Consider the following 15,040-nt stretch of genomic DNA (forward strand, 5'->3'; position numbering starts at 1 on the left):
GCAAAGATGCTGACAGTAGAGTAGTTGGGGTGGAGTGGAGTTGGGACTTGTGATGTGATTGTGAGAAAGCCAGTTAGGCAATCTTGTTCTGCTAATACAGATTAGTCATTTATCTTCCCTGAAACTGTCTACATTGTAGAATATTGGAATACACAAAACTTGCTAAAGAATCAGAGTAAGAATGTTTATTTTTCATGTAACCTATAGCTATTTTCTAATGTCTCAGAAAACAGGCACCATTTTTAAGGGAAGAACTATGTTGCAAACTTTGTGATTATTTAAAGCAACCCCTAACAAGAAGAAAAATGGGGACCTCCACTGGCAAATTAGGAGAGTTACATGCAATTTTTGTCCACACATGTTTTCAACATACCTGGTCCGGAGAGAGGGTGGGTTATGTGACCTTTTGATCCTGCCAGAAATAAAACACAGAGAAGTCTATGTTAAGGTTTAAAGTTATAAAGATGTTACCAACTGTATTAACTATTTTAGTATTAGTTTTATATATTTTTTTCCTTTCAATCATCTGTAATTTTATCAATGTGGGGTAACTTCCAATACCAATGCAGATTGTACTCTATGATTTTGTAGATAATTCCTAAGGTGTCACTTAAGGTATTTAGAAGTTAAGCAATTTGTCCAAAGTCACACATCTATTAAGTGCCAGAGGTGAGAATTAAACCCGTCTCCCTGCTCTGTATCTGTTATAGGGCCATTCTATCTCTACATTTCTTGTAATTGTGTTTCCTTGCCCAATTTCTTGGTGAATATGGATTGAACAAGTCTTACAAATTAATTGAGTTTCCAAGAGCGAAGGCCAAAGCATCATAGATTTACAGCTGGAAGAGGCCTTAGAGGATTTCAAAGCTTTCTCCACTAAACCTGTCATTTTACTGAGATGGAAACTGGGACCCAGAGAGTTTAAGTACCCTGCTTGAGGTCATACAAGTGGTAAGTAGCAGAGATGAGATGTAAGTAACAGTATGTATAGACTCAATGTCTACTCTCAAGTACCCTTAAGAATGCATAGGATTGAATATTGGCAGACAACAATCTTATTAACTAAGAGCAAGACGGAATTTAATTCCATAAAGTAGGGACATGTAGTAAGAGTTGAGGACACCAAGATAAAAAAATGGCAGAGTCCTATCCTTGGGGAAATTGTAGTTACTGGGGAAGGATCTGCCACACCCATGGAAAAGTAGCATCTAATGCAGAGTCAGACAAGGGCAAAGGAAAGATCTAAACAAAGTGTTTTAAGAAAATTTGAGGAGGGAAAGGACACCATTGTCTGGGAGGGTTGGGCAGGGCATCAGGAACTGCTGCATGTTACTGATGGCATCCTACTGAATCCTTATGGGAAAAGAAAGATTTAAACAAGCCAAGACAAAGAGAGTGATGGGAGAACAGCCAGTATAAATGTAGGGAAGTAGGAGATTGAGTCCAGGACAAGACTGGGAACAGCTAGTAGTTAAGTTCAGTAATAATTTCTATATTATTATTTTTACAATCATATGTTATTACATATATATTATTATATATTAACCCATTTATATATCACTAAGATTCACAAGTCTCTTTCCCCACAAAATTCCTGCGAGATAAGTAATGCACCTATTATTATTGCATTTTAATTCCAAGGTGAAATGACTAGTTTAGAGTCCTTAATCAAACATAGACTTTCTCTGGCTCCAGTTCTAATTCTTGCTTTATTTCATCATACTGCTTTTTCATTTGGCCAGAGTGTAGAATACATGAAGAAATAACCCTGAATGGTATGTTGGTACCATTTGCGGAGGCCTAGGCTAAGGAATTTGCATTTTATCCTAGAGGGAGTGGGGAGCCATAAAATGTTTTTGAGCCAGAGGGTTTTTTTCAGTGGTGATACCTATGAGTGTTAGCTTAGAAAAAGCAGAGGCTGTTTTTGTCTTCCTTAATCCGTACATTCTCAGCACAGAGTCATGCATTCAGTGAATACATCTTCATAGTCACAAGGGCTCCAGAGCAATAATAATGAAGGAAAAGCCAAACCTTTTCTTCCCGGTTCCTGAGTTACAATCACAGAATCATTTTGGGTTGCTGAATGTTCGTCTTTGATGCTGCTAAATCCCAGGGTTGTTTCTCCTGATACTAAATGTTCCTTGTGGCTGTGGGTAGGTGCTTCTTGCATTGAAACATAACCTGTACAAAACAGAGGTTAAGAAGATTACCACAAGTGTCTCTGGAGAGTGTCCATAAGTGCTCGGCCTTGTTCTAAGTCAGTTCTGGAGGTCCCCTCCCTGTCATCCTTGTCTCCTTAACCTCAGGTTCTAGGAAGCATCCTGAGTTCAGACCAGCATTTTTTCTGGTCAAAATCTAATTTCACAACAAATCTATAGGGTTTCTTGGACTTGGGGATCAGAAAATAGCTTGGTTCACTGAGCTTGGAGGGAGAAAAAATGAGAAACACTCATGGGTCATTGGACCACAGATATTTGGAGAAGTAACAAAAATTGTTTCTTTTTCCTTAGGCCCCCTAAACTGATTTTGGAGGGAGTTTACAAAATGTTTTACAAAATCTTTACAAAAAGTTTACAAAATGCTTTACTTGCATAATTTCATTTGACCTTTATAACAACTCTGTGAGGTAGTTATTATTACACCTTATATTATCTAATCCCCATTCTATAGATAGTAAAACTGAGTCTCAAAGAGACTCAGATAGAGTGACTTTCCCAGAGTCAGATAGCTAATGGGTAATCCTGAAAGAGAAGTCAAATGTATTTTCACATCCCAGGTTGAGAGCTCTATCTATTAGGCAGTACTGTATTTTAAAGATAAATAATTCCAAGGGCAGCTAGGTGGTACAGTGAATAGAGCACGAACCCTGGAGTCAGGAGGACCTGCATTCAAATGTGGCCTCAGACAATTGACACATTAACTAGCTATATGACTTTGGGCAAGTGTCTTAACCCCAAATGCCTTGCCTTCCCCTCTCAATAAAAGAATTTTTTTCTTATATTCATTTCAATATTGCTTCTTTGGTTCTGCTTTTTTCACTCTGAATCAGTTCATCTAAGTCTTCACATGTTTCTTTGAATTCCTCTTTGATGAACTCTTACTTAGTCAATACTGCATCTTTACATTCCAATATAAGTTGTTTTTTTTAGTCCTTTTCTAACTGATGGACACCCACCTCAAAGCGATCTTCCTTTCCTTTTTCCATCCCCTTTCTCAATCCTGTCTATCTTATCTTTCAACTCTTCCATGAAGTGGTCTTATTGGGACTTGTCTTCACAAAAGCCATAGCTCAAGGATCATAGGTCAAGAGATCTTTTGAAGGATCTCCAACACCCTCATTTTACAGATGAGGAAAGTAAGTCCCAGAGAAATGAGATGACTTGCCTAAGCTTCCATTAGTAGTAAGAGTCAGAGACTAGATTCAAATTTATCTCCCTTAATCCTAGAAACAGTGCTCCTTCCATGTCATCTCCAGAGTGTTTTATTTGACAAGCTCTAGCTTCAATTAACCTACATTAGAACATTATGACTGAGTGGAAAGAGGACAAGACCCTGGAGATCCATAGATGTTTAGAACTGGGTGTAAGGAGGGATTTAGAAAGCCTTCTAGTCTCCAGATTCTGGATTTGACTCTTATCTATCTTATCTATCCCAGTGGCCTTGGGGAAATTACTTTGTGGGCCTCAGTTTCTTCACTTATAAAATATTTCTGTATTGTGGAGATAGCCCACCTTTTCCATAGTAAATTCCCAGTTCTGATATTGACAAGTCATAATCATGTCCAAGTCAGTTTAGCTTCCTGACTCAATTTCCTCAACTGTAAAATCAGTTAAAATGGAAGTAATTCTTGCCCTATGTATCTTATGTGGTCACAGTGAGGAAAATGTTTTGTAAAGTTCAAAGCACTGTATAAATCTGGGTTATTATTTTTTCTCATTAATATTTTACTCCAAAGTCTCATTATGGCCTATAGGTGACAAATCTGGCCTCAGATACTTATTAGCTGGGCTACTCAGTTAACCCTGTTTGCCTCAGGTTCTCACCTGCAAAATGAGCTGAAGAAGAAACTGGCAAATTATTTTTTAAAATTTTTTTCCCAAAATTTTATTCCAGACTCAAACGCTAGAACACAAATAGAGAATAGAGAAAAGTAACAAAAACATACCATAAACTTAAATATTTGAATTTATATACAAAGTTAAAAGAAAAAAAAAGCATGCCTAGTAGAACATAAAAGAAGATTTAAATTATGTAACAATAGGAGCGGAGTCAAGATGGTGGAGTAGAAGCAGGACCTCTGCGGGGCTCCGGCTTCCACCTTCCCCAATCCATGTAAAAGGGGACTCTAAACAAACTCTGGAGCTGCAGAACCCACAAAATGACAAAGAGAAGCTAACCTCCCAGCCTGGCAGGCCGGCAGCAAGCGGCTAGCGCAGTGCTCTGGGAGCTGAACCCAAGCCCGTGTCAGCCGGAGGTTTTAGCCACAGGGCAGGACTGACCAAGGGCCTGCTGGAGGGACTCCAGATTACCAACAGCTATGGCAATCCAGAATTATCAACACATAGAAGCAAAGAACAAAGTGAGAGGCCAGTACAGTGTGGACTTTGGGACCAGTAGTTGGGAGTGCATCAGCTTTTGCCCCTAGGGCGAAAAGCCACTGAGACCCCAGCAAAGCCAGCCAGCGCCATGTGGCAGCTTCAGATCTGACCAGTCTGAGGGGTAACCGCTCTTGCTTTAACTTGCTTGGATCTGGCTTGCGGTCTAGGGTGGAGGTCCTGGGATGCGTGACCAGGTTGCCAGAGCGTGTGGAGGCCTCAGAGAGGGCACCCAACTAATACCCCCGGCAGCTGAGAAAACCCCAGCATTTGGGACAAAAGCTACCCTGTGTGAGGCAGAGTCCTACTGTGGCAAAAAGCCCAGGGGTCAACTGACTGAGGGGTGACATGACCAGGCAAAGAAAGCAAAATAAACAGAAGATTCCAACATTAGACTCCTATTTTGGGGACAAAAGGGAGCAAAGCATGGAACGGAAGGAAGACAGTGAAGTCAGAACTCCTGCACCAAAAGCTTCAAAGGAAAATACGAGCTGGTTACAGGACATAGAGGACTTTAAGAAGCAGATAAGAGAAGTGGAGAGAAAATTGGGAAGAGAAATGAGAACGATGCAAGGAAATTATGAAATGAGAGTCAACAACCTGGCTGAGGAAAATCACACCTTAAAAAAGAGAGTGACTCAAATGGCAAAAGAGGCTCAAAAAGGCAATGAGGAGAGGAATGCCTTGAAAAGCTGAATTTGCTAGATGGAAAAAGAATCTCAAAATCTCAATGAGGAGAGTCATTCCCTTAGATTTAGATTGGACCAAAGGGAAGGTAGTGACTTTAAGAGAAATGAAGATGGTGTTAAACAGATCCAAACAAATGAAAGAATAGAAGGCAATGTGAAATATATCATTGGAAAAACCACTGACCTGGAAAATAGATCCAGGAGAGATAATTTAAAAATTATTGGACTACCTGAAAGCCATGGTCAGGGAAAGAACCTAGAAATCATCCTCCAAGAAATTCTCAAGGAAAACTGCGCTGATGTTTTAGAACCAGAAGGCAAAAGAGGTTGAAAGAACCTACTGATCACCTCCCGAAAAATATCCCAAAGAGAAAACTCCTATGAATATTATAGCCAGGTTGTGGAATTCCCAGAAGAAACAATTTGAATATTGTGGAAACACAATCAGGATAACCCAGGATCTGGCAGCTTCTACACTGAGGTATTGAAGGGCCTGGAATAAGATATTCCTGAGGGCAGAGGAACTGGGATTAAAACCAAGAATCACCTACCCAGCAAAACTTAGTATCAAGTTTCAGGGGAAAATATGGTCATTCAGTGGAATAGAGGACTTTGAAGCATTCTTAATGAAAAAACCAGAGTTGAATAGAAAAATTGACATCCAGATACAAGAAGCAAGAGAAGCTTGAGAAGGTAAAGGGGGAAAAGAAATCACAAGCCACTCATCAAAGTTGAACTATTAACAGTCCTACATGGAAAAATGATAATTGTAACTGACGAAACTTTTCTCAGTATGAAAATAGTTGAAGGGAATAGAAATATATATATCTGTATCTATATCGGAGGGTATACAGGTGTATGAATACATGTGTGAATGTGTGTATATATGCTAACAGGTATACGTAGAGGGCACAGGACCAATTTAATAGGAAGGGATGGTACTTAAAAGGGGAAATTAAGAGGTGAGAGAGGAATATAATGAGAGGAGATGGAGAGAGACAGAATGGCGTAAACTATCTCATAAGGAAGAGGCAAGGGTAAAGGGTTACAATGGAGGGGAAGAATAGGAAGGCAAAAGGGAATGGGTGTACCTTATTCTTGCTGAATTTGGCTCGGGGAGAAATGAAATACACACTAAATACCATATTTCACTCTACAGGAGAGTAGGGAGAAAGGGATAAGAGGGGGGAATGATGGAAGAGAGGGCAGGCTGGGGGGAGGGAAGTTGAAAGCATTCATTTTTGAAAAGGGATGGGATCAAAGTAGAGAATAGAACAAGTGGGAGGTGGGATAGGAGGGAGGGAAATATAGTCAGTCTTTTACAATATACCTACTATGTTAATATTTTGCGTTAGCTACACATGTATAATCTATGCTGAACTGCTTATCTTCCCAGTAAGGGTAGGTAACAAGGGAAGAAGGGAATGAATCTGGAATTCAAATTTTAAAATCAAATGTTTAAAATTATATATAGATACATTCTAGTATTTCTTTATTTTTATTTTTTTTTTAAAGCAATTGGGGTTAAGTAACTTACTCAAGGTTACATGGCCTGTTATTTCTGGGTGTGGTGTTGTGTCTGAGCCTGGATTCAATCCTAGGTTATCCTGACTCTGGGGCCAGTGCTCTTACTCACTGTGCTACCTGGCTGCCCCTATATATACTATTATTTATACTATCTTACATGTAATTAGTAAAGAAGATATACAGGCACTGGGGCATAGAGATTCACCATACTCTACTGGAAAAGTCTAAGGGGGTATGGGAGAAGATATGGGAGAGAGCAGTTTGGAGTCCTGTGGGACTGCTATTCTGGGGTGGTGGGTAGGGAAATAATGGGGAGAAAATTGTAACTCAAAATCTGGCAGAAATTAATGATATAAATCAGAAGCAGTTGAAAAATGAAAAATAAAACAAAAAAATATGTAACAAATTTTCATTTCAAGAAAGCCTGTATGATAAATTACATTCATTTTGTTGAGAGTTGTCCATCTTTTTAGGTATAATAAGGATTTGTGATTTCATACCAGTGCAGCTCAAAAGACACATATAAATTAGTAAATAATTTTAGGATAAATGTCTGAGACCCAGAGAGATTAAGTGGCTATCCAGGGTCTTAAAGCTAGCATAGATTAATAATAATTAATAATAATAGTAATAAGAAGAAATAGCAACAATAATAACAAAATAATAATTTTGTGGAAATCTTCCTTCCAAGACAAACCGTATTTAATATGAGGTGCTCACCATTGAGAATTCCTTGTCTTAGAAAGTAGGCAGAGGCGGGGCGGCCAGGTAGCACAGAGAGTAAGAGCACCGGCTCCAGTGTCGGGATGACCTGGATCAAATCCCAGGCTTAGATACTCAGCACCACACCCAGAAATAACTGGAAGTGTAACCTTGAGCAAGTTACTTAACCCCAATTGCTTGTGAAAAAAAAATAATAAAAAAAAGAAAGTAGGCAGAGGCTCAATTAACTTCATTACACATAAAGAGGCCAGTCAGACAAGGGATTTGCCATTAGGTATATTCATATGATGATGGGATCAAAGATTTTGAACTGAAAGAGACCTCAGAGTTCATGTAGCCTTGTGACATATTTCAGCCTCAGCTTCCACTTTAGAATGAGGACACCCAATGTGTATGACCCTATGTAGATGACTGAGGTTGAGAAAGTTTTTTTTTAAATAGAGCTCCATTTAACTCAGTACCAACCATTCAGTTGTGAATAATAATCATAAATATCTTATCCCTATTTAAATTTGATTCAGTGTGGACAGCCTCTTGATTATAAAAAGTCTTAAAGGCAAAGATTTAGGGAAAGAAAAGAGTTCAGTTAACATAAATTTACTTTTTATATCATCTCATTCCATTAAAGTAGTAATTGGCCTTCAATAAAACTATAGGGCAAAGTTTAATATTCTAGCAGTAACATCACATAAAATGCTCTAGATCAAATTGGGAAAAAAAAATACCCTAAGACTTCACTTACCTAAAAATAGTAGCAAAAGCACTATCTCTTTATACATCTTCATCTGATGATTTTGATCTTCAAAATCCAATGTAAGAAATCCCAAAGCACACAATGTGTGCCCCAAACAGCTATTGGGAACAACTACTTGTGTCAGCCTCCAAATATGCTTCTATCTGTCCAGTTCAGGCTTCAGAGGCTCTAATCAGCTATGAGACATCAGCAAGAGTGGCCCGTCATCAAAGGGTGAGGAACCCTGATGACTACCCAAATTTTGAATTTCATTTTCACCAATGACAAGTGGCATACCTTATTTGTGTATACTCCCCCTGGGAACTGAATAATGAAATGAACTCTGCCCTTCTGCCCCAACCCTCTGGTTTTCAGTCTTCTTATTATCAGGATGATAATAAGAATGTGCAATCTAGCCTATCAATATTTTTCCTAAAAGTGACTTCATGGTCTTAGCTCAAGACCACTGATTTCTCTATAGAAAGAACTAGGAGACACCCCCAGATTAGGCTCATAGAATTAGAACTTGAAGAGTTCTTGGAGGCTGTTAGTTCAACTCCCCCATTTCACAGGAGAGAAAAGGAAGGCCCCAGAGGTTCAGTGACTTGCTCAAGGCCAGGCATTAAGGGTTAGTGGGGGATTATGAACCTAGCTCCCCTGACTAAAGAGCCAGTGTTCTTTCTGTTGCATTGTCTTCTCTCCCTAAAATAAATTAGTTTTCTTTTTATTTCTGACTATATCTGATTATTAGAACAGACCATCTTCTTTATCTGGTCATTTCAGTTTGCAGATGAGAAAACAGAGGGCCAGAGAAGAGAAGAGTAGCTTGTTAATGGAAAAGCAGGGACCAGAATCCAAGTCTGTTCTCTCTTAATCTGACATATTTGCTCCTTCCTCACTTGGCTATTCCTGCTATAATGGAACAATATCAGCAACAATAATAATGACAACAATGATGAGACAACAACAACATAGCTTGGGGTCTTCTTGTTTTTGTCTTTCTAGAAACCTAAGTGAAAATCAGGTGCACATCTTTTGAAATTAAAAAAAAAGAGGAAACCAATTTGCCTGAAGCTACCAAGCATCTTAACATCTGGATTTTTCATAGCACTCTGGGTAACTGTCTGTATGGCTCCTGATTCTGAGGCTGCCTCCTTGTATTAATGGCCTCTCTCTCCAGACTTAGTGGTTTACAGACATTAGACAAGGAGATCAGTTGTCTTGGAATAGAATAAGTCCAGTGCTGTGAATCATGCCTCCAGTGGAGCTACAAGAATTCCATGGGAGTAATAGAGTTTTTTATGTGCTTCTTGCTGGTAAGTTGGAATTCAAAGAATCCTAAGACTGGAGGAGACCTTGAAACTTCTATTTAAAAATACTCCTGGCAGGACCACACCTAGAATACATTTGACCCTATCTTGCTTTCACAGACCTTCCAAGAAATGAGTTATCACCTTGACCCAGAAGTAGGACTAGAGCCTCTCTGGAGGAGAAAGGGAGGGGGGAGAGAAGAAGGTTAAGAGGAATTATGAGACATGGTTTTAAAAACTTTACTTTTAGTAAGTGGACCTGTTTTTATTGAAATTCAAGTTAATAAGCATTTATTAAGTACTTTGGATTTCTGTAGTATGTAAGGATTTATTTTGTGGTAAGTCAAGTACTATGTGTAGGTTCCATTGCACTCAAAGCCTCCTTTGGATAGTAACAAAGGGCCCCTTGAAGCCACCCAGTCCAACCCCTTCCTTTCCCAGGTGAATAAATTGAAGTACAGAGAGCAGAGCATGTATGTAGGTGGAGGAAGCCCTGCAGTTTTCAAACCTAGGGTGTAGAAATAACTTGTCTGTGCTTTGTTCTGAGGAAGAACCAGTAAACTAGCTTCATTTAAGCATATCTTCAAATACTTTGTTTCTGAAAATCCTGAAATAACTATTATTAATATTATTAATGTTAATTTATTATCATTAATTATAATGAACATTATTAAAAATATTAAGTTTTTTTTTCAACTTGGCATGAGAGATTTCAAGTTCTCAACCTCTCAAGTACAGAAGCCTGACATCTATTTTCCTAGAACCTAAATTTTTGGAAAGCATGTAGAACTCCATTATTGGCAGAATATTTTTAGAAAAAAGATCCTCATGCAGAGGAAAACAGATACCAAAAAATTATTTTATAGAGCTAGAAAAAATAGTGACACAATTCATCTGGAAGAACAAAAACTCAAGATTATCAAAGAATTCAATGAAAAAAATGCAAAAGAAGGGGGATTAGCTGAACCAGATCTCAAACAGTATTATAAAGTGTTAATTATTAAAACAATCTGGTACTGGCTAAGAAATAGGGTGGTGGATCAGTGGAATAGATTAGGTTAGGTACAAATTACATTATAGTAAATTACTATAATAATCTAGTATGTGATAAACCCCAAAATGCAAGCTTTTGGAACAAAAACTCCTGGGAAAACTGGAAAACAGTATGGCAGAAACTAGGTATGCACCAACATCTCATATGTATATCAAGGTAAGGTCAAAATAGATACATGATTTACACCTAAAGGGTGATACCATAAGCAAATTAAGAATTCATAGAATAGTTTACCTGTCAAATTTATAGATAAGGCAATAATTTAGGACAAAAGAAGATATAGCATTACAAAATGTAAAATAGATAATTTTGATTATATAAAACTAAAATGTTTTTGCACAAACAAAACCAATGCAACAAAAATTATAAGGAAACCAGAAAACTGGGAAATTTTTTTTGCAACAAGTATCTCTGATAAAGGTCTAATTTCTCAAATATATAGAGAACTGAGTCAAATTTATAAAAAAATATGTCATTTCCCAATTGATAAATAGTCAAAGGACATGAACAGGCACTTTTTAGACAAAAATCAAAGCTATCTATTGTCATATAAAAATGGTCTAAATCACTATTGATTAGAGAAATGTAAATTAAAACAGTTCTGAGGTACCACCTCACACCTATCAGATTGACTAATATGACAAAAAAGGAAAATGTTGGATGTTGGAGGGATGTGGGAAAAGCAGGACACCAGTACATTGTTGGTGGAGTCGTGAACTGATCCAACCATTCTGAAGAGCAATTTAGAAATATGCCTAAAGGGCTACAAAACTGTGCATAATCTTTGATCCACCAATACCATTTCTAGTTCTATATCTCAAAGACATCAAAAAAAAAGGGAAAAGAACTTATTTACACAAAAATTTTTATAGAAGCTCTCTTTGTAGTGGCTAAAAATTGGAAATCGGGGCGGCCAGGTGGCACAGCGAGTAAGAGCACCGGCTCCAGTGTCGGGATGACCTGGATCAAATCCGGGCTCAGATACTCAGCACCACACCCAGAAATAATAACTGGCCGTGTAACCTTGAGCAAGTTACTTAACCCCAATTGCTTTAAAAAAAAAATTGGAAATCGAAGGGATGCCCATCAATTGGGGAATGGCTAAACAAGTTGTTGTATATAATTGTAATGGAATATTATTGTGCTATAAGATATGACAAGAAGGAAAACCTGGAAAGACTTAGATGAACAGATGCATAGTGAAGGGAACAGAACTAGGACAACATTGTACACTATAACAGTAATATTATTCAATGAAGAATTGTAAATAACGTTTTGTAAAAAATTTTTGTAAATCGTAAAAAAGCATACTATCCACCTCCAGGGAAAGAAGCATGCTATTTTTCACTTTCTTTCATTTTTTTCTTTTCTTTGATTCTTATACAAATGACTAATATGAAAATGTTTTACATAATCACACATGTATAACCTATATCTGATTGCTTATCATCTCAGGGGGAGGGAAGGAAGGGGTGCAGTTGAGAATGCAAAACTTAAAATAAAAAATTTAAAAAGTAGTTTTAAATACAAATGAAATCATGTTTGGTTACACATTACACATGTGTATATGTGTATATATGAACTCATTACACATATTATTTGCAGACACAATGTATTATGTATGTTACATGCATATATTACAACTATTATATGTTTATATACCTATTAATATCTATTATGGGTATATATGTAACACACATATTCTGTGTATTATATATCATGTACATATATTCCATATATTATGGAATATCTGTATGCATTGCATATGTTATACACATATACACACCACATATATAACATACACACATGTCATAGATACACGGTACAATATTACATACATATTACATGCATTACATATTACATTATTTGTGCACATTACATATATTATGCGTATTCTTATATTGATTGTATTTTACATGTTATGTGTATATGAACATGTATTATATTACATGCATATATCACACATATTAAACATAAAATGTACTGTTTACCTATATATGTATCATATATATTATGTGCATATGAGAATGTGTTATATTATATGTGTGTATATATACACAGACACGTACATCAGAGGAGACTATTTTACCTTTGTGTTCCCAGTGCCTCCAACCGTCTTGAACTTGGAGCATTAAACATGGAATTATAGACTGTGAATTCAGATCACAGCTTTGCCTTTTGTTTCCTATTTGATCTTGGACAAATCACTTCTTCTTTCTAGGTATCAGTTTCTTTGTCTCTAAAATGATGGGATTGGAATGAAAAACCTTTAAGATCCCTTTCTGATCTAGTTCTTTGAGCCTAAACTTAGGATTCAGACCCAGCACTTAAGATGGGCCTTGGTAGGACTCTTTCAAGTCCCAGTTCTGTGGCCAAGGGCCTGGGCCATGATCAGAGGCACCTACACACACAGTCTGCTCTCCCTCACTGATATCAGAAAATATCATGGTTGTGATCAATGCCAACACCAGTACCAGTGAGCAAATGCCTCAAATATCACCCTTCTCTAGTTTGGCAGAATACTTATCTCCCCTGAAATAGTGCTATGGTTTGGGAAGAAAAGATCTTCCATTGGACAATCCACAGAGAATGAAGAGCAGCTTTCTTTGCCTGACTTTGGATCATCCTCTATGTTCCAACCAAACACTGAGAAGGGCAGGGGCTAGAGGGACAAACCAGTCCATTGCCTGGGTCCATCAACACATCTTGGCTTGGAGAAAGAGAAGTAGAAGGCCTGAGTTCTGTCTTTCTTCTTGTCTTCTCTTCCTGAAAATCTTATCAATCAACTTCTTCATTCTCAAAACCACCATCATTATCAAAGGGCAATAAGCATAGAACTGAATCAGTCTAAAGATTCAGATTCTAGTCCTGAGTCTCTCATTACCTGAATGTATAACCTTGAGCAAGTGACTTCATCTCTCTGACCCTCTGTTTACTCACTTGCATAACGAGTGGGGATGGAGAGGACGAGAGCAGAGCTGTCAAACATGGGAGTGCTGAGGAAAGGAATACAACGTAATTGGCAAATATTGAACAAAATAAATAAAAATACAACAGAACATAGATAGTTCTGGTGTAGTGGATAGAGCACTGGCTCTGGAGTCAGGAAGACCAATCTGCCCAAGTTCAAATCTGTCTTCTGACACTGGCTATGTGACCCTGGGCAAGTCAATTCACCCTGTTTGCCTCAGTTTCCTCATCTGTGAGATGAACTGGAGAAGGAAATGGCAAACCATGCCAGTATCTTTGCCAAGAAAACCCCAAACGGGGTCATGGAGAGTCAGACATTACTGGGACAATTGTGCAACAACAACAATAATATCTGGTTAATGTTAATATCTGGTTTTCTAACTCAATATGCAGCCTGTAGGGAGATCCTTATGTATGATTTAAGGGCCTCTGTTTCTATCTGAGTTTGACACTACTGGTTTAGAAGACTCTCCAAGCTCAAAATCTGTGATCCTATAAACTCAAGGTTATTTCTTATTTTAAAATTTTATCACATGTACATGTTACATGACACATAGAAGTAATCAACAAGGTCTTTATCACTCTATCAAGATGTAAACAAACTGAAATTGAGTCAGGGATGTGATTCCTGTATGAAGTAGGCCCCTAATGCTTACCCCCAAATGAGCTGAATGAAGCAGGTTATAAAAGCACACATATATTCATCTATAGGCTACATCTTATCTAGAGTTTTAGAGTGACCTCTGTTGGAATATTTGTCTCATGAACAGATGAAAATGGCAGTTTTAAAGTTGTTCTGTTTGTGGAAGATTGGACTCTATATTTCACCCAGGCAGGAAGGGAAATGACCAGTCACTGGCCTGACCCCATTGCTGATTGGCGTGGAAGCTTTGACTTACTCCATTTTTTACCCTAGTGACTTTGTCTTTCCTTAGGAAACCTGGTGGCCTCCCACTCCTGAGGGCTTGTCATAGTGTTGTTGGACTTGGTGTGGACATCCATTTGGCTTTAGGCCTGCCACAGCTCAAAACTTCCAAGCTCAAACAATCCACCAGCTTCAGCCTATCCAGGGAAAGGAATCACAGGCTTATTCCATGTGGTAGGTAGTTTTGAGGCTTAATAACTCATTCAAAAGTCTAAAAACAAAACAGAACACCTTGCAAGAGAAGATCTTCATTAGAATCACTTCTATTTGTTTTTAGTATTTCATTCTTGAATTTCCCATCTAGGATAACTCTCCCTATAATATTTTAGTCCACTGAATATTCCTTCCTTCCTTCCCTCCTTCCTTCCTTCCTTCCTTCCCTCCTTCCCTCCTTCCCTCCTTCCCTCCTTCCTTCCTTCCTTCCTTCCTTCCTTCCTTCCTTCCTTCCTTCCTTCCTTCCTTCCTTCCTTCCTTCCTTCCTTCCTTCCTTCCCTCCTTCCCTCCTTCCCTCCTT

The 15,040-nt window shown here is 38.0% G+C and overlaps 1 protein-coding gene across 4 annotated transcripts in view; it reads right to left on the reverse strand.

Moving 5' to 3' along the window:
* The window catches only part of GYPA (glycophorin A (MNS blood group)), a 77,950-nt gene that overhangs the window by 28,470 nt on the left and 34,440 nt on the right, over nucleotides 1-15,040 (reverse strand). For all 4 annotated transcript variants that reach the window (XM_069105450.1, XM_069105449.1, XM_069105448.1 and 1 more), the window contains exons 5-6: nucleotides 2,032-2,181; nucleotides 374-412 (exon numbers count right to left, since the gene is read on the reverse strand). In XM_069105450.1, coding sequence (XP_068961551.1) covers nucleotides 374-412; nucleotides 2,032-2,181 — 189 coding nt within the window. The remainder of the gene's footprint in view (nucleotides 1-373; nucleotides 413-2,031; nucleotides 2,182-15,040) is intronic.

Source organism: Petaurus breviceps, unplaced genomic scaffold (assembly GCF_028583685.1).
Source record: "Petaurus breviceps papuanus isolate PSGF00001 unplaced genomic scaffold, PetGlider_PUasm1.0 76, whole genome shotgun sequence".
NCBI lineage: Eukaryota > Metazoa > Chordata > Mammalia > Diprotodontia > Petauridae > Petaurus > Petaurus breviceps.